At 36.8% G+C, this 18582-nt stretch overlaps 1 protein-coding gene across 5 annotated transcripts in view; it reads left to right on the top strand.

Moving 5' to 3' along the window:
* Nucleotides 1–18582, top strand: part of SERCA (ATPase sarcoplasmic/endoplasmic reticulum Ca2+ transporting SERCA) — a 36184-nt gene that overhangs the window by 9111 nt on the left and 8491 nt on the right. For 2 of the 5 annotated variants that reach the window (XM_067770781.1, XM_067770782.1), the window contains exons 2-9: nucleotides 4945–5091; nucleotides 5165–5182; nucleotides 5244–5326; nucleotides 7255–9426; nucleotides 9490–9605; nucleotides 9951–10187; nucleotides 10251–10368; nucleotides 10472–10589. In XM_067770781.1, coding sequence (XP_067626882.1) covers nucleotides 4974–5091; nucleotides 5165–5182; nucleotides 5244–5326; nucleotides 7255–9426; nucleotides 9490–9605; nucleotides 9951–10187; nucleotides 10251–10368; nucleotides 10472–10589 — 2980 coding nt within the window. In that variant the 5' untranslated portion in view covers nucleotides 4945–4973. Of the gene's footprint in view, nucleotides 1–2160; nucleotides 2357–4944; nucleotides 5092–5164; nucleotides 5183–5243; nucleotides 5327–7254; nucleotides 9427–9489; nucleotides 9606–9950; nucleotides 10188–10250; nucleotides 10369–10471; nucleotides 11379–18582 lie in introns of those variants that run through there. The other 3 variants (XM_067770777.1, XM_067770778.1, XM_067770780.1) reach the window with 2 other exon arrangements.

Genomic DNA, 18582 nt, shown 5'->3' with positions numbered 1-18582 from the left:
ACCCAATTGGTTGGCTATGATACGGTTACGACATTAGCGGCACCAATAATCGATTGCATTGATTCTCATAAGGTTGGTCGAATCAGCTGTTATAAGGTTACCGATACGGTTACCGATAAAGCACCAATGTCTCCAGCTTAAAGGCTCCATTATTGATACTTAGCATAGACTTGACTTGACTTGGCGTAAACTTGGCAACTTAGCCACGATTATACTCCACTTGGCGCATAAAATCTGGCATCATAATCAGCATTGAAATTTATTTTTAAATAAATGTCAATTTGTATGACAAAATGTCAAAATGAAATGGAAACAAACAAATGGCATCTCAAAATGTAAACGTCACTTAGAACTTACATAGAAAATCAAAATTCAACAGACTTCTAAGTCAAGTTCAGTCTTCAGTAATCAGTAACATGCAATGTTCATTTAACAGAACTGTAAGTGACAGTTCGCAAGCCAAGTCAAGTCTATGCTAAGTATCAGTAATGGAGCCTTAAGCCTTTTAATCGCTTCAGCAATGTCTAACCATGCTTTTGTGGTGTTGAATACTCCTTTTCGCTTTGGTAATATACGTTTCCCGCACTTTTATTAAATAAAATAACATTTTCTAACTAATTACACAAATTTGCATACAAAAAAATTTTAACAAACATCTTGCTATTCCTTTTTTTCAAGCGTATGTACGCTCAGCGACCAAAGCTGGAGACGTTGGTGCTTTATCGGTATCCGTATCGGTAACCTTTTAACAGCTGATTCGACCAACCTTATGAGAATCAATGCAATCGATTATTGGTGCCGCTAAAGTCGTAACCGTATCGTAGCCAACCAATTGGGTTTTGGTTTACCGTCGTAACGATAAACAGCTGATTACGTTAGGGATACGGGTACAGCGATACGACATACGGCACCAATGACTCCGGCTCAACATTGCTGAGCGCTTAGCTAAATAGAGCTTTCATGCTTTGTCGCTTTCATGCAGCTTACGCCTCGTGTGCAGCTCTCCATTCAAGTACATGTGTTCGGCATTAAAGCGTACAGATTTCGCCTGCAGCGGCTATGACGCGAGTTATATTAGAGGTATAAATTGTACTTTGTGTTCTTTGAACTGTATTTTATGTCATTGTAATATCATTCAGTAATATTTGAATTTACTTTTTTTTTTTGAAATGAAATGTAAAATATGTAGTTTTTCAGTTTTTTTATTACGGAATATAATCCTTTTGAGTTAAGAAGTCGCGTAGCCTCGTGTGCATCTTGCCTTAAACGCATCTATATGAAAAACTGCCATTCCCTGCAAAAATTGTTGGATTACGTGTTCCATTTTCTTCATGTTGGAGTACCTAACAATATTCCTTTCCAATGCGTTTGCGGACCACCATCAGTCGATCATTGCTCGTTTTTTAACGACCGTGATCAGGACACGTTGACGATCGAACAGAGTTGCCAAAAGTTAAATATTGCATACAAATAACTGATAATAAAATTTTACTATGGCAACTCTGATAAAATGCAACCGCGCACTGGTTTTATTTATACATACTATAGTATAAAGAAATATTAGTTTCTTTATTCACGCAAATGCTAAATAAAATAAGAATATTCGTCGTAAAAAATATAAAAGTTGTATTACCCCTCTCCATTTACCTTCATTTTAATTAAATTCACTCCGATAATTCTTTCCAACACAATTCCCCTTTAGTACTTTGGCATATGATCCTCTGTGGGTGCTCCATGGAGTACTACAGTGAAAGTACTTTGGAAAGTACTATCACGTATGTACTCTATGCAATACTCACAAACAAAGCGAGAGTGGGATCACCTACCCCTCGCCTAGGACATCGCAATGTTAATTGGAACACATTTATTGTATGAATACAGATAAGTTTTGGAACACTCCTACACTCCTAAAAGAGTATTCTTACACTATCTATGGAGTACTTGCGTTTTCGAAGGTTTTGAAGTGGTTTGAAGCGAGCAAGACGTTTATATAACACCGCGTTTGAAGTGTGTTTACAAAGCAACTTATATTTTTCTGAGTGCTTCGGAACAATATTTGCTAAATGGCAATGCTTCAACTGCAGCTGTCAGGCCATGCTTCCTCGATAACTTAATAACCAGTGGTGTAACGTTGCTTTCTATAGTAAAATTTAGTATCACATTTCTTTTTTAAATATCTCTTAATTGTTAAGAAATAAGACGCAAAAATTTTGCTTAGAAACTAAGCATTTAATAGTGTTAATTAAATGCACATAAGTGGAAATATTGTCTTTGAACTGCTAGGAAATTTCGCACCTAATTGACGTCTGCGACCTGTTCCCAACAAGTAAATCATAATAAGATAACTTTAAACAAAGTAGGTAAAATGATCGTATCATTATTAATATAGTGCCTTTGCTGGTATCTGCTTTGTACATATGTAATGTACATATGCATTTGTTTAGCTTTATTGGTTAGGTCGAGAATACGTATGTGTATCGATTCTTTAGTATGTACCTAAACACTAAATGAAACTCGGTTGAATATTGTGAATTATATCCTCATACACTCGCCAATAAATTCAATGTTAAAATAATTACTTTGATCAGGAATAGTCTATAACAAGAAAAAAATGGCGAAAGTACACGTCAATGACAATCAAGTATCAATGCCCAGATATGTTTCACTCACTGTTTCACTGCACCTCTGTATACAATTTATTATTCCAGTGTTGTAAAACATTTGGTACTTACATAGGTCTGTCTCCTAAGAATTATAGAGTACTAGTTTGCAAAACTATTCGACTAAAGATATGATACAAGAAAATATATATTTTTGCTTATTATTAAGAAGAAGGGGTGCTCGATTACCTGGCTGGATGTTTGCACATGATCGTACCATGAACATTTTTTCTCTACGTTCGTACAAATACTGCAGAACACACTACCTCGCCGCTTTGCTAAAAAGTTGTTGCATACCCGGGCAGATAACAACCGCACTTCAAAAAATTTACAAATTCGTGAAAAATTAGTGCGTGACTCCTCAAATTACCTACAAGTACTTTACTAGAAAATAGATCCTGAAATAGACTCGTTGCCAAAGTGGAGCCTATGCTAGTCTTAAGGCGGTCGCAAGTCGTTTCAATGTTATATCTCAGTCAAAACGAAGCAATGCAACCAAAGCGTTTATGTGAATCCACTTTATTATTTTAGGTATCTATATATACACGGCATATATATAAATGTATGTATATTCCAGTCAACACTGTCGCTTCAACCCAATTCTAAAAGTTGGCATTCTTTGACTTATGGCGTCTATTATAAAAACTACCTAGAAATTTTAGGTACAAATTTTCTCGAATTGGGAGTGTAACCAAAACAACCATGAGGGACACCCAGTTTTAAGGGTGATTTTTGTTAAGAGCGTTGAATAACGTTTCTGGTAAGTATGTAGTGCTCCGTCTACCACACCGAATATCCTAGGTTCAGTCCCCGGTCAAAGTAACATCAAAATTTTGGAAACAAGTTTTTCAGTTAGAAAAACGTGTTTCCAAAAAAGTGTCGCCCTTCGGCAGCGATTTGGCAAATACTCCCCCAAGTTTATTTCTGCTTTGAAAAACTTCTCAGTGAAAACTCGTATGCCTGTCGTAAGGGGCAACTAAAATACCAAATTGATTCAAGGGGTTGTATAGCACCACCCTTTCAAGGGGTTGCCAGCGAAATATATACATAGAGACTCTGGGGACCCCAAGTTCCTTATGGATCTAGGGGGTGGGAGGGCGGTATGGCCTAGAAGGCTTCGTGTGGTGGAACGCAATTAGGTTACACTGAAATGGCAGCCCTTGGTCCTGAGTTGCTCCGGTACACAAAACAGGCTGCCTAGGGAAGGTGTCATAACAAATCGTTGCCGAGATGTTCGGATTAGTACCTTAATGGGGCTTGTTACCGGAACGTATCGGATCTGCATCCGAAAAAGGACCATCAACATCGATAACACTCTCCTAGGCCTTCGGGGAGTGTCCTTATCGCTACAGCAGCAACAACATGTAGGTCTCATCCCACCAGTTTATGGTAAAAATTAAAAAAGGATCACGACGCAAACTGGTAGAGAAGCTCGGTCCTAAATCTCTTCCAAGTTTATCGCGCCTTGTATTTTATTTTTAATATATGTACATATATAAGCCCCATGGAAATGGGTATGATTGTCAACTCTTTACCTTAGACGCAAGTAATTCATGAATTTGTTTGGAAGTTATCCTGCCCACACAGCGCATTTCTAATTCATTCACAGTTCAAATTAGCAGCACCAAACCAAAAAATGCTTCTTTCGCAGCTGTAATACTATCGCTCTTCAACCTCTTGTTATCCTCTTCATTTAATAAATTTTTAATGTACTAAACAACTTCATGATTGTTTTTTTACGAACAACTTCCGTTTGATTTAGCTAAACTAAAAGGATGAATATATCTTAATGTACTAGAATTACATTATTATGTTTGCCAATATAAATATTGTGTTGTTTAATCGGAAAACAGAAAACTCGTTTCCGATCCCAAAAATACAGGGCCTTGTTCTGTAATCGATTCGACAGAAATGCATTTCAAATGCTTTAAAATAAGCTAATTTTATTTTAATTCGGAAAAATTTTCTTTCGAACAGTTCGGGCTTTTGGGAAAATAACAAACCAAATTCCTAAATCGATGCAATTATGGTATTCCCATCGAATTATGATGTAATGCTGCAATGATATTATTTTTAAATTATGTCTCTAATCATCGAATACTTATGCAGTGGTGTGACATTTGACTTTAATATTTCGTTAGTTATCTATGTTCCAATGAAAATGTATCTAAAGTTAGAAATTATATATGAAATCGAAAGAATATTCCGCTATTTTAATACTAAATTATTTTTTAGTACTTTAAATATTTTGTTTAAATGCTTCAAAACTGTTAATACATTTCAGAAATCTTCAGCGTATAGTAACTAGCAGCAATGGAAGACGGCCACGCTAAGACCGTCGAACAAGCCTTGAACTTCTTTGGCACAGACCCGGAACGTGGACTAACAATAGAACAAGTTAAAGCCAATCAAAAGAAATATGGTCCAAATGGTAAAGTTTTCAAATAAATGTAATAAACTATAGACTATTTAAAAAATATTTGTTTTGCTTTTTATTTGGTCAGAACTGCCGACGGAGGAAGGTATTATATTAATCAGTTTTAAAAATGCAAACAATTTAACTGATGAAATATACTCTTTCAGGAAAAACTATTTGGCAACTTGTTTTAGAACAATTTGACGATCTCCTTGTAAAAATCCTGCTACTGGCTGCTATTATTTCTTTTGTAAGTTCAATTATTTACCGCACAATTGTCAAATAATCCGTAGGCATAGCTCAGCTTAATGCATTAGTTAATTTGTTAAACAATTGCGAAAAAACTATAGGGCAATTAAATGAAAAAAATATATGGTAATTCTCTCAGTCTTGGAAGCGTAGTAAACATTTCCTATGCCAAATATATGACACTCAGAGAATGACCCACTTAACCAAATAATATACCTTCATCTGATGCTTCATTTATCGCCAAAAGTTAAATATAAAATGCATACTAAAAATCGTTTCATGGTAGAAATACACTCGGAGGAGTGCTTGCCAAATCACTGCCTAGGGGCGACCCCGCTTAGAAAACCTTTTTTTCTAATTGAAAAAACTTTCTTAACTTTCGATGTTTCCTTGCCACCACATGGGTTTGAGAATAGAAAATGTAGAAACCGTAGAAAATTTTTAACAAATGTATATTGTTGTTGTGTGTAGAAAACTTTGACAGTAAAATGGGAAACTTTCTACGTTTTCTACGAACTCCAGACAGAGAGAATACCCCTTATGTTCTTTGTTTTGGATGCATAAATGCATGAAGCAGAATAAATTGGAAAAATTAGAAAACTATTGCTATATCATTATTAGTATTGCGGGGATGCGGGTTCAAGCCCCACTGTCGGGAGAAAAAGCCACGAAGTGTTTACATTTTTGCATCGCAATCTCTAAAAAATTCCTTCGAAAAATATATAATCGCGCAAAAATAATGGCTTATTTAACAGAATTTCTGTTGTAAAAGGTTAACCTTTCAGCTAATTTTTTTCGGTACAACAGAAATTCGGTAAACCAAGCCGAGCCATTAACTTCTGCGCTATTATAAATTTTTCGAAAGAATTTTTATAGAATGCGATTCAAAAAAGTTAACACTTCATGACTTTTTCGCCCGCCAGTGGGGTCACCTTCTGCTATTATATACTTCTCAACACTAACAACGGAATTGCGTTTTCCTAAAACTTCAACCCTTTTATTAAAATTTTCATAATGAAACTTTCGAAGTTTATAACAAAATTTGAAACCTAAGCATTGACAAGTTTTTGATTCATAAACTATTTACATGCCAACCTAATAAACCGCACTGCGTGTTTTTTAGCGTACGCAAACAACCGGCGTTTTTTGCCCTAACCCAAATAAGCATGCGTTGCAACAATGCAAGGCATGTGTGCAAACGTCAAATCTAAATGTCACGCAGAACAAAAATTGGAAATCGAGTTAGGTTTTCACGCAGCAAATTGAATTTGGGCTGCTCTCATACAAGTTGTATGTGCATGAGACGTTTTTGACAGAAAATGACTTGCGTGCGTTTATATTAGGTTGGCTTGTTAGCTCGTTTTTATTTAGGTGCGTGGAGAAGCTCCCACAGCAAGGTAATATTTTCTATAAACTAAGGTCCACTTGCAGAGTCTTTAAACTGAGTTAATTTTAAATTTATCAAAGTGTAATGGGTTTAACCCCGACTAGCACTATAAAATAATTTTTGCCAAATTGTTGTGCTGGGATGAATTGCCTAATAAAATACAAAATACAAAAAATACCCCTCAAGAGAAGCTATTTCTCGGTTCTGCAATTCATTGTTTTGATTACTCATTCATATGAGATTTACTGTAATTTAAATGATAGAGCTAAGAGTATACCGATGGTGAAGAAACAGGAGAAATTGCTACACATTTACTGGCACTCACCGCGTTATGTTTTGTAATTTTTCTATAACAATGAAGTTACAGCTAATGAATACAATTACGGCTAGATAGACATGCATGTATTTATATGTATGCTTATGTGCATAAGGTATTAGTTTACATCTTAAAATTTGGCGAAAAGCCATTACTAATATTTATTTTTTTAGCAGTCAAATCTTTTATTTTAATGCACTGGATATTTTAATTTTGTATTTTTCAGGTCTTAGCTTTATTTGAAGAGCACGAAGAAACATTCACAGCATTTGTAGAACCTTTAGTTATTCTTTTAATTTTAATAGCAAATGCCGTTGTAGGTGTATGGCAAGAAAGAAATGCTGAGTCAGCTATTGAAGCTCTTAAAGAATATGAACCAGAAATGGGCAAAGTTGTCCGCCAGGATAAATCTGGAATCCAGAAAATTAGAGCGAAGGAAATTGTGCCAGGTGATATTGTTGAAGTATCTGTAGGTGATAAAATTCCTGCTGACATTAGATTAACACATATCTACTCTACTACCCTGCGAATCGATCAATCTATTTTAACTGGCGAATCAGTATCAGTTATAAAGCATACTGATGCCATTCCGGATCCGCGTGCCGTTAATCAAGATAAAAAAAATATATTGTTTTCGGGCACAAATGTAGCTGCTGGTAAAGCTCGTGGTGTTGTCATCGGTACTGGTTTAAGTACTGCTATTGGTAAAATTCGTACTGAAATGTCGGAAACAGAGGAGATAAAAACTCCATTACAACAAAAATTAGATGAATTTGGTGAACAGCTTTCCAAAGTAATTTCTATCATTTGCGTAGCTGTTTGGGCTATTAACATTGGTCATTTCAATGATCCAGCTCATGGAGGTTCGTGGATTAAAGGTGCTATCTATTATTTTAAAATTGCCGTCGCTCTGGCTGTTGCTGCCATTCCAGAAGGTTTACCAGCTGTTATTACAACATGTTTAGCTTTAGGAACTCGTCGTATGGCCAAAAAGAATGCCATTGTACGCTCATTACCATCAGTAGAAACATTAGGTTGCACATCGGTAATTTGTTCAGATAAGACTGGCACTTTAACAACAAATCAAATGTCAGTATCAAGAATGTTCATTTTCGAAAAAGTTGAAGGCAATGATAGTAGCTTCCTCGAATTCGAATTGACAGGATCAACATATGAACCAATTGGTGAACTCTTTTTGGGTGGTCAACGAGTCAAGGCTTCTGATTATGAAGCCCTACAAGAATTAGCTACTATTTGTATTATGTGCAATGACTCTGCTATCGATTATAATGAATTTAAACAATGTTTCGAAAAGGTGGGCGAAGCAACAGAGACCGCTTTAATTGTGCTTGCAGAAAAATTGAACCCCTTCAATGTGAACAAAAGTGGACTTGATCGCCGTTCAGCCGCTATTATTGTACGTCAAGAAATTGAAACGAAATGGAAAAAAGAATTTACACTTGAATTTTCACGCGATCGAAAATCAATGTCATCATACTGTGTACCATTAAAAGCATCACGTCTTGGAACTGGACCAAAACTATTTGTTAAAGGTGCCCCAGAAGGTGTTTTAGAACGTTGTACACATGCTCGGGTTGGGACAAGCAAAGTTCCTCTAACATCTGCATTAAAAAGCAAAATTTTGGCATTGACAGGACAATACGGTACTGGACGTGATACGTTACGTTGTTTAGCATTAGCTGTTGCTGATAGTCCTATGCGCCCTGATGAAATGGATTTAGGCGATTCTACTAAATTTTATCAATATGAAATTAATTTAACATTTGTTGGTGTTGTTGGCATGTTGGATCCACCACGTAAAGAAGTTTTTGATTCAATTGTACGTTGTCGGGCAGCTGGCATTCGAGTTATTGTAATTACTGGTGATAATAAGGCAACAGCTGAAGCTATTTGCCGTCGTATTGGTGTTTTTACAGAAGACGAAGATACAACTGGCAAATCATATTCTGGTCGTGAATTTGATGATCTATCGCCCGCTGAACAAAAATCGGCAGTTGCTCGTGCGAGACTTTTCTCACGTGTAGAACCACAGCATAAATCAAAAATTGTTGAATATCTACAAAGTATGAACGAAATTTCTGCTATGACCGGTGATGGTGTTAATGATGCACCAGCTCTTAAAAAAGCAGAAATCGGTATTGCAATGGGATCAGGCACAGCCGTAGCCAAATCTGCAGCAGAAATGGTTCTCGCGGATGATAATTTCTCATCCATTGTATCGGCTGTAGAAGAAGGACGCGCTATTTATAATAACATGAAACAATTTATTCGTTATCTTATTTCATCAAATATTGGCGAAGTTGTATCTATATTCTTAACTGCTGCTTTGGGATTACCTGAAGCTCTGATTCCTGTACAGCTATTGTGGGTGAACTTGGTATGTACACATTTAAGTTAATATTAGCACAAAATTTATAATTATAATTATATAATTTATTAGGTGACAGATGGTCTTCCAGCAACTGCTCTTGGCTTTAATCCGCCCGACTTGGATATTATGGAGAAACCTCCACGCAAAGCTGATGAAGGTCTTATATCTGGCTGGTTATTCTTCCGGTAAGTGGTCTATACAACTTCACTCAAAGCTAATGAAGTCGAGTTACAAAAAAAAAAATAATTTGCTTTATTAATCAAACTCAACTCTACACATATCGCTCCCTCATATTTGCTACAATTAATTACGGCTAAGTATATATCGATAAGTATCCAACAGACATTGTTTATTAATTTGAATTATCAGCTTTTTAGAAACTCGATTTAATCAGCTTTAATATCTTGTCAAAGGTCAATGTGCGGCTGCTAACTATTTGGCCCATACATATCGACCCGACCTAGTATATATATATACATATATATTTTTTTTAGTAAAAACGTTTAAAACAAAAATAATTTCAATTTTAGATATATGGCGATTGGCGGCTATGTTGGTGCTGCAACGGTCGGCGCAGCAGCTTGGTGGTTCATATTTGCAGAAACAGGTCCCCATCTTACTTATTGGCAACTAACTCACCATTTATCTTGTACGCCCACTGATGCTGACTTCAAAGGTGTAGACTGTAAAATATTTAATGATCCTCATGCAATGACAATGGCTCTTTCTGTACTTGTTACGATTGAAATGTTGAATGCTATGAACAGGTAATTAGAGCGATATCAGCGGACAATGCGACATTCTTTTTTTTATAATTTTTACTTCTACAGCTTGTCTGAAAATCAATCACTAATTACTATGCCCCCATGGTGCAATTTGTGGCTAATTGGTTCTATGGCACTGTCGTTTACTCTTCATTTCGTTATTCTACATGTGGAAGTACTTTCTGTGAGTACCAAAATCCTTTGCTTTTTTTTATAAGCTAATATTTTATTAGAAATAAATGTAGCCAAATATTTATACACATATGTTATATTTATTTTACTTCCAGACCGTATTTCAAGTGACCCCATTGTCTGGGGAGGAGTGGCTAACTGTGATGAAATTCTCAATTCCTGTAGTTTTATTAGATGAAACTTTGAAATTCGTTGCTAGAAAAATTACAGACGGTGAGAGCATGATTCTAAAAATGCATGGGATTGTTTTAATGTGGGCCGTTTACTTTGGCCTTTTGTATGCAATGACGCTTTAAATAGTTCGTTCCAACATCTTACATACATACATATAACTAGTGAATTAGTTAATAAAAAACACATTAAAATACGATTCTATACTAATTTTACGTATGACAGATTTAAATTTAAATGCTTTAGCATTGTTGAAACTAATTTAAGAGCTTGGAGAATGTTATATTTAAATAATTTAGGGTAATTAAAAAAATAACAGTATAGTAATGCCTTCAATATTTATACATATGCATTAATTAATAAAGCTCGATAAGTACATTTGCTAAATAATAATAAAACCTATGACTTTACCTACATTTATATTTGTATGTTTAGTTTAGCTTACCTACCTTAAAAGCGTAACAGTCAACAAAATCTAACTTTTTTTTATTTCAAAATGATATGTAAATAAAAGGCATCCTTAGAATTTAAAAATTTTCTAAAAATAAAGGCATTACTTTATATGCGAATGCTAATTTTAATTCGATAAGGTATGAAAGTACAATATACATATTTCAATCGTGCGATTGATATTGTGTACTTTGCATTTTAATAGTCTGAAAGAGTCATACAAAATTAATGATTTGGAGTCGCTTTAATATTAAGAAAGTTTTTCTAATATCGATTTAATAACAATATTTGAGAAGCCGTTCTCAAAGTTCAACAAAAATTCAGCCGATAAAGAGCAATGTACTTATATAAATAAAATTGTGTTTACATTTTAAGAATTAATTTTTCAATCGTATCAAATTATTTCCATGGTAACTTTACAAATGCAATATATAGGGACGCAGCTATGAATGGCTTCAGCTAATTATCATCCACGCGTATGCAACCCGCGCTATGTATATATGTACACCAGCGAGCAAAAAAATTACAGTGGCTATTTCAAAAAAATTCGATGCATTTTATGACTGAAACAATGCAAGCTGATTTTAAAAACGTTTTCGATAAAATTCGAAAAGTCGGGAAAATTTTAAGAAAACTACGAACTTTTTCTTTCTAAATCTTTGAATTTCTATGAGTATGCAATTTTGCTTTAAAAAATCTTTGCGAATTACGAGTGACCTATAACTTGTACTTTATTAGACTTAAAAAATTTAAATTCCTGTATTTTTCTCGGAGAAATTTCCTACTTGCTAGTCGAAGGGAAATGCTCAAACACATTTGATATCTCGGACTACTTTTTCTCCATAAAAAAAGACAGTTAGCACCTCTCTTAATAATTAATGTGCATATAACATTCTCTTCTATTCATTTGAGTATTATACCAATTTCACAAAGAAGCTTAATGAAATAATTAGGCCAGTTTCCTACATTAAAGCCTTTATTGAATTCAATCTTCCATACAAAATACAAACTCCTAATTAGCTCATTATTGCTTTATTGAATGCCTAATGGAGTCAAAAATGTATACCGTTTTGCTTGTTTGTAACAAATGACAATTTTCATATTAAATTTTCAAAAATAGAAAGACCGAACAAATTAAAAATTTTATTTTCGTTGCAAGCGCAGCAAAAGATAATAAAGCGTTTTCAAAAATGGGCACATATTTGGTTTAGTGCAACATCTGTGAGTAGTTGCGCATGCGTTTTATTTTGATTGTCTCAATAGTTAAAGAGGAAACGGCTGCAATCCATTTAAATCTATTTTTGTAAAAGCGTAATATTTTTTTGGGGCTGCTGACAGATGTTCACTTAATGAAGCAAGTGACCGTGTGTGAAAACGAAAACTTAATTATTTCATTAAACAAAATTGTGATTCGATTAAGTTTCTGTGTGAAATTGGTATTACGCTATCGTGATATATCTTCTGTAGCTAAGCAGTTCCAGATCCCAACGCTTGACAAACCGCTGCCCATCAAAAACTCAGCAACAAAAATTTTATTTATATATATAAAACGATCGCGTGAACAGGATTAGCCTGGTTTTTACTTCCTTTATATTAGGTCGGTTGAATGTTTGTTCGCTTTTCATACAAATCTTGCAATAGATTTTTAAGTAACTTCTCATTGAGCTACAAACGTGAAACTTTACACATAGGTTAGAAAACCGTGACAATGCAACAAAAGGAAAAAAATCCGTTAGGTGGCGCACGGATCGAAATAATTAGATAAGAATTTGAAAAATTTCAAACCAGCTTCTAAGTAACTTCTCGATGAGCTAGAGACTTGAAATTTCAAACTTAGTTCAGAGGTCGATGACAGCCGATGACACGATACAAAAAGATTCGCTAGGGGGCGCACGAGTTGAGATATTTAGAAAAATCGTACGAAACGGAGGGAATTTTGGGATTGATTTTTATGTAAGTTCTTGTTGAGCTACAAGTGTAAAACTTCACCGATAAGATTTAAGAAAAGAAAAAAATTCCGTTAGGTGGCGCATGGATCAAAATATTTAGATAATAATTTGGAAATTTGGTGTTTTGAGATCGATTTTAAAGTAATTTCTCATTGAGCTACAAACATGAAACCTCAGAGACAGGTTAAGACACCGTGACAATGGAACAAAAGGAGAAAAAAATTCCGTTAGGTGTCGCACGGATCAAAAAAATTAAATAATAATTTGGAAATTTGAAACCGGGTTTTAAATAACTTCTCGATGAGCCAGAGGCTAAAAATTTAGAGCTTAATTCAGAGGTCGATAACACAATACAAAAAGCACGGACTGAGATATTTAGAAAAATCAAACGGAATAGAGGGAATTTTGAGATTTATTTGTATGTAAGTCCTCATTGAGCTACAACCGTAAAACTTAACAGATAGGTTAAGACACCGAGAAAATGTAAGAAAAGGAGAAAATAAAATAAAAAAATGTTAAGCACTTTATATAAATGGACAAAAAACAGCGAAAAATCTCTCTCTCTTCCTCTGAGCGCAATTGATTGACTAATAATATCTCCTTTCCTACCAACTTTTCAATCCGAGTAATGTGCGCTCCACTTTTATATTTTTACTTCTCATAAATATTTTTGCAATTTCTATGTAAAAATTTAAAAATCGAAGTTTAGCAAGAATATGTCTATACATAAGGAGACATTTTTCGCTGATTTTGGCCATTTATATAAAGGAAGTGCTTAACAATTTTTTATTTTATGTTTATTAAGATTATAAAACAAACAAACAATTGTTTGGGCTACAAAACTGCATACTCAAAAAAATTCACGTAGCTCCAAATTAGAAGTTCGATATTTACTCGAACTTTCGAATTTTTTCTAAATCGCTTTTGGATTTTTTTTTAATAGTTTCAATTACAAACATCATATTATTAACATCGAAAATAAAGAAAGGAATAACTTACGAAACTTGATAAAAGTTTCCACTGCTATTTTTCTATTCGCTTCTGTATATGTTTCCATAAATTATGAATGGTTCGACCTCAGTTTGATATTTGCATTTGTTATCGCTTTTCGCAAAGCTTCTGCATTCGTAAGATGTGTATACGTGTATAGCCTTGTCCGCCATTCCCGCCTGCTGGCGTCAATGTTCAATGGTGCTATACTACTATGGGCATATGGTCTTAAGCTCCCGAACTGGCCCGAGACATCGGGGTCCTTTGCCACCATGTCTACAGGAGGTCTTCCTGCAACTTAACATGCAGCCGATACATCTGGCTAAGGCTGGGTGTGCTTCGATGAAATTAGGACCATCCACGATAGCCCGTTTAGAGACATTTTTAAAAGACCCAAAGACCGGCTCATAAACCGGTTCAAGTTTTTTAAAGTGGTTCGAACCACTGAACCGAACCGCTTTAAATTTTTCAGCCGCTTGCAGCCATGTATCATTCTGTTACTCGATTTGAATGGAAATGCGACTCGAAAGTAGTCAAATTATATACATTTTTTTAAATGCGAAGGAAATTTCTTTCGAATCGAAATATGCATGATTCAATTACTAGAGGTTTGTTCTTCAATGACGGCAGAGCTTGGACACTCCCAAATTGAAAAATCTGGACGGATTGCTTTTACGAAGTAAGGAAAACGGGTAATAATTCAATCCCCTTTAGCGAAAATTGTAGTAGAAAAGTACCTTTATTAGTATATTTGTAGTGATAATAAATCTGTCAATGCCAACAGGGTTTGGAGGAAATAATTCATTTTCCACTAAATATTTCGTGAATTGACAAAGAGCTTTGTTGGTTTAGAATTTTATTCAAAAATACACTATATAAAAATTTGTTTCAAAAACTCCCTATATGAGCATATCAATGGATTTTGACATAAGAGGGAGTTAATGAAAAGCATTCTGAGGCGTTCTTCAATCTAATTCTAATATAGGGCGTTTTTGTGACAAATCACGAAATAGGAAGTTTTTGAAAAATATTTTGAGATAGGATCTGGACAAAAAAAAAAAAAAATAAAAGAAAATGGCTTATTGTTTTATAACTTTATATTCCGGTCTTGACTTTGACAGAAGAGTTCAGCTTTTATGGGGTCCTGCTACACAGGGAGTATTCACCTTTTTATTCTGAAATTTCGGAAAGCTTTACGTTAAGTATTCATTTAAGTGTTCCGGATAAACCGTTATTTTGGAATATTCGGAACACGTTCGTTTGATACTACCTCACGAGGTCCGAATATACATAATGTTCAAAATGTAAACCGATTCCCCAAATTCTTAAATGGAGACGAATGTTCGAACGTACGGAGTGAATAAGTTAACATGCTCAATGAGTACATTTCGTTATGGCATCTTCATTATTTACTAATGTCATTTTTACGTGAATCGATTTACTAGCCGAGTTTTTGACGTTGAACGATGAATTTTGAAGTGGTTTGGATTTCGTATGTTCATAGGTTTAAATAGATAGATAGATGTTGTGAGGTTAAGCATTGCGACCTATTGGTGTATTGTGCCCTCATTCTCTTTACAACACTTCATCCAAGCCGAGTTCTCTGAGAAAATCCAGAATGGTTCTCGGCTTCAGAGAATGTATGTGACTATTTTCTAATTTGGATGATCCTAGGATCCTAAGCCTTCGTCTCGCGACTGCATCACATTCCTTCAGGATGTGTTCTGCAGACTCATCTTCGGCATCACAGAATCGACAGAGGCTACAAGCCGATATACCCAATTTAGGCATATGGTTCTTTAGCCTACAGTGACCTGTGAGTATACCTGTTAAAATCCTAAGGCTGTTTTTTGGGAGATTGATCATAGCCTTATATCGCTTTGAGTTGTACCCTCCTATTAGTGCCTTTGCCTGCCGAAGTCCTGGACTTTCACGCCAGTGTTGTTCTCTGAGGCACGCCTCCTTTTGTCTAAATTCCTCCCTTATTGTATGTGACCCTATTGGGACCATAGGCTCAGGACCTATTGGCTTTCCGGCCGCTGCCAACCTGGCAAGCTCGTCCGCTCGCTCGTTACCATCCACTCCTCTGTGTCCAGGTACCCATGCTAGACGGATGGTGTCATTAACTCCTAGACTGTTTAACCTCTCTACGCACTCAAGGACTGTTGATGATTTAATCTCAACTGAAGACAATGCCTTGAGTGCAGCTTGACTGTCGCTGAGTATAGCGATTCTCTCGTTGGTATATCCCCGCTGTAAAATTATCTCTGCACACCGGCTTATGGCGACAACTTCGGCTTGGAAGATGCTCGGATGTTTTCCGAGTGGTAGGGATATTTTGGTTCGGGGGCCGACGATCGCCGCTCCTATGCCCTCCGGTGTCTTCGAGCCATCGGTGTACCATATTATAGTATGTTCCTGGTGAATCGCTTCAATCCTGGAAGTGTCCCACGTACATTTGTTCCCCAGCTCTATTTTGAAGCGCTTCTCAAACTTAATTATCTTCCTCGTATCATCTCTGGGAAGTTGGGTAAGTGGAATCTGCTCCTGCAGCTTCGCCATGCTCCGTGACTGTATCACTTTGCCTCTTCCATATCCCTCTTTAGCTATGTTTACTAGAGTTCTTCTGGCTGCCTGCTCAATTATTATATGTAGAGGCGTTAACTCAAGCAGCACCTCTATTGCTGCCGTCGGGCATGTTCGCATAGCTCCCGTAATGTAGACACATGCTAAGCGTTGAAGCTTCGTGAGTGATTTTTGTACGGTCACCATGGTTGTCGCAACTGCTCCGTACACTATGATAGGTCTCACTATCATAGTGTACATCCATCTTAGGATCTTTGGGCTGCATCCCTAGGATCTTCCTGCAATACGTCTGCACACCATTATTGCTCTTGTAGCCTTTAATATGGTATTGTCGACGTATTTCCTCCATAAGAGCTTAGAGTCAAACGTGACTCGCAAGTATTTCACCTCAGTCGTGTACTCCATCTGTACTCCATCCATTGTGATTTGCCTAATCCCTTCCAGTTTTCTTTTCCTGGTAAAGGGCACAATGGATGTCTTGTTAGGGTTGATACTTAGCCCTACCTCATTACACAATTATTTCGTTAGCCTCAATGCCCTTTGCATTATGTCGCAAAGGGTGCTCTCAAATTTGCCCCTTACAATGATAACAATATCATCCGCGTACCCCTGACATCGGATTCCGTTTTCTGAGAGCCTCTGTAGAAGTTCATCTACTACCAGGCACCACAGCAGGGGTGACAGGACGCCCCCTTGTGGACATCCTTTCGTTGTTTTGATCTCTACTGTACCGTCCCCACTTGAGGTTTCGGCAGTCCTCGTACGCAATAAGGCGTTTAACCACATACGGATTGTACGTTGTATCTCTCTTCTCTCGAGTGCCCGATTCACACTTTCGTGTGTCGTGTTGTCGAAAGCCCCCCCCTATGTCCAAAAATGCGCATAGCGTTATCTCCCCGCACTCGAACGCACTTTGGATTTCGGTGGACAGTTGATACAATGCAGTTTCTGTCGACCTGCCTGTCCTATATGCATGCTGATCTCGATGTAGTGGCATTCTATCGAGAGCCTTTGATCTAATCTCGTGGTCTACAATTTTCTCCATTGCTTTCAGAGCAAAGGATGTCAGGCTTATAGACCTAAAGGACTTTGGGCTAGAGTAGTCCTTTTTTGCCACTTTAGGTATAAAGACCACTTTTGCTCTTCTCCACACTGTTGGGATGTATGCCAGTGCGAGGCTATCCCTCATAATCCTGGTCAGGTGTGGGATCAATTCCTCTCCCTGCTGCAGAAAGGCTGGATATATGCCATCCACTCCCGGAGATTTGTAGCTCTGGAAAGACCTTACTGCCCACTTAACTGTACTGTCACTGAAAAGTCCTTTGGCGAGGTTCCAATCTGTGGGGGTCGGTCTTACCTCTCGAACCTCCTCCGGCGAGGTTTCCGAGGATGCGTCCGGGAAGTGCGCCGCAAGCAGGGCATGTGCTCTTTCATCCTCTGTCCTTGTATAGGTTCCATTGGGGAGTTTCATCGATAATCGCGTCTCCCTTTGGTCCTTGGCTAGGGCTTTATGACGCCTTGCTGCCTCTGGAACTTCTGTTATACCCTCGCAAAATTTCCTGAAGCTCTCTCTTTTAGCTTTCCTCATCTCTTTGTTATATGTTGTTAGATTTGCTGTGTATTGCTTGCAGTTTCCCGTGCGTCTCGCTTGGTTAAAAAGTTTGCGCACGGTTTTCCTTATTTCCGAGAGCTTCCTCGACCACCAGGGGGCTTTACTCCCTGGGCCCTTTGATTCACGACAGCTGGAGTTATACGCTTCAATAATCACACTGTTGAAGTTGTTAACCCTGGTCTCTAATTCCATATAACTTGTTCCTCTGTTCCTATTCTCTATAGTAGCAAGATTTTCCTGTATTGTATTTCTGAACATATCCCAGTTTGTGTTCCTGGGATTTCGCTTTGGTGGTCCTTCTAGAGGTATAGCCCCGATGACAAACTGGATAATAAGATGGTCCGACATGGAGGGTTCAGAGGAAACCCCCCATCCAGAGACTAGCTCATCAGCCAGATCGTTACCCAGGGTTATATCCAGGACTTCCTCTCTAGACCTAGTGATGAAG

Source organism: Eurosta solidaginis, chromosome 3 (assembly GCF_040869045.1).
Source record: "Eurosta solidaginis isolate ZX-2024a chromosome 3, ASM4086904v1, whole genome shotgun sequence".
Lineage (NCBI taxonomy): Eukaryota > Metazoa > Arthropoda > Insecta > Diptera > Tephritidae > Eurosta > Eurosta solidaginis.
The sequence above is the reverse complement of the archived record's forward strand: the minus strand, read 5'-3'. Positions and strand labels throughout refer to the sequence as shown.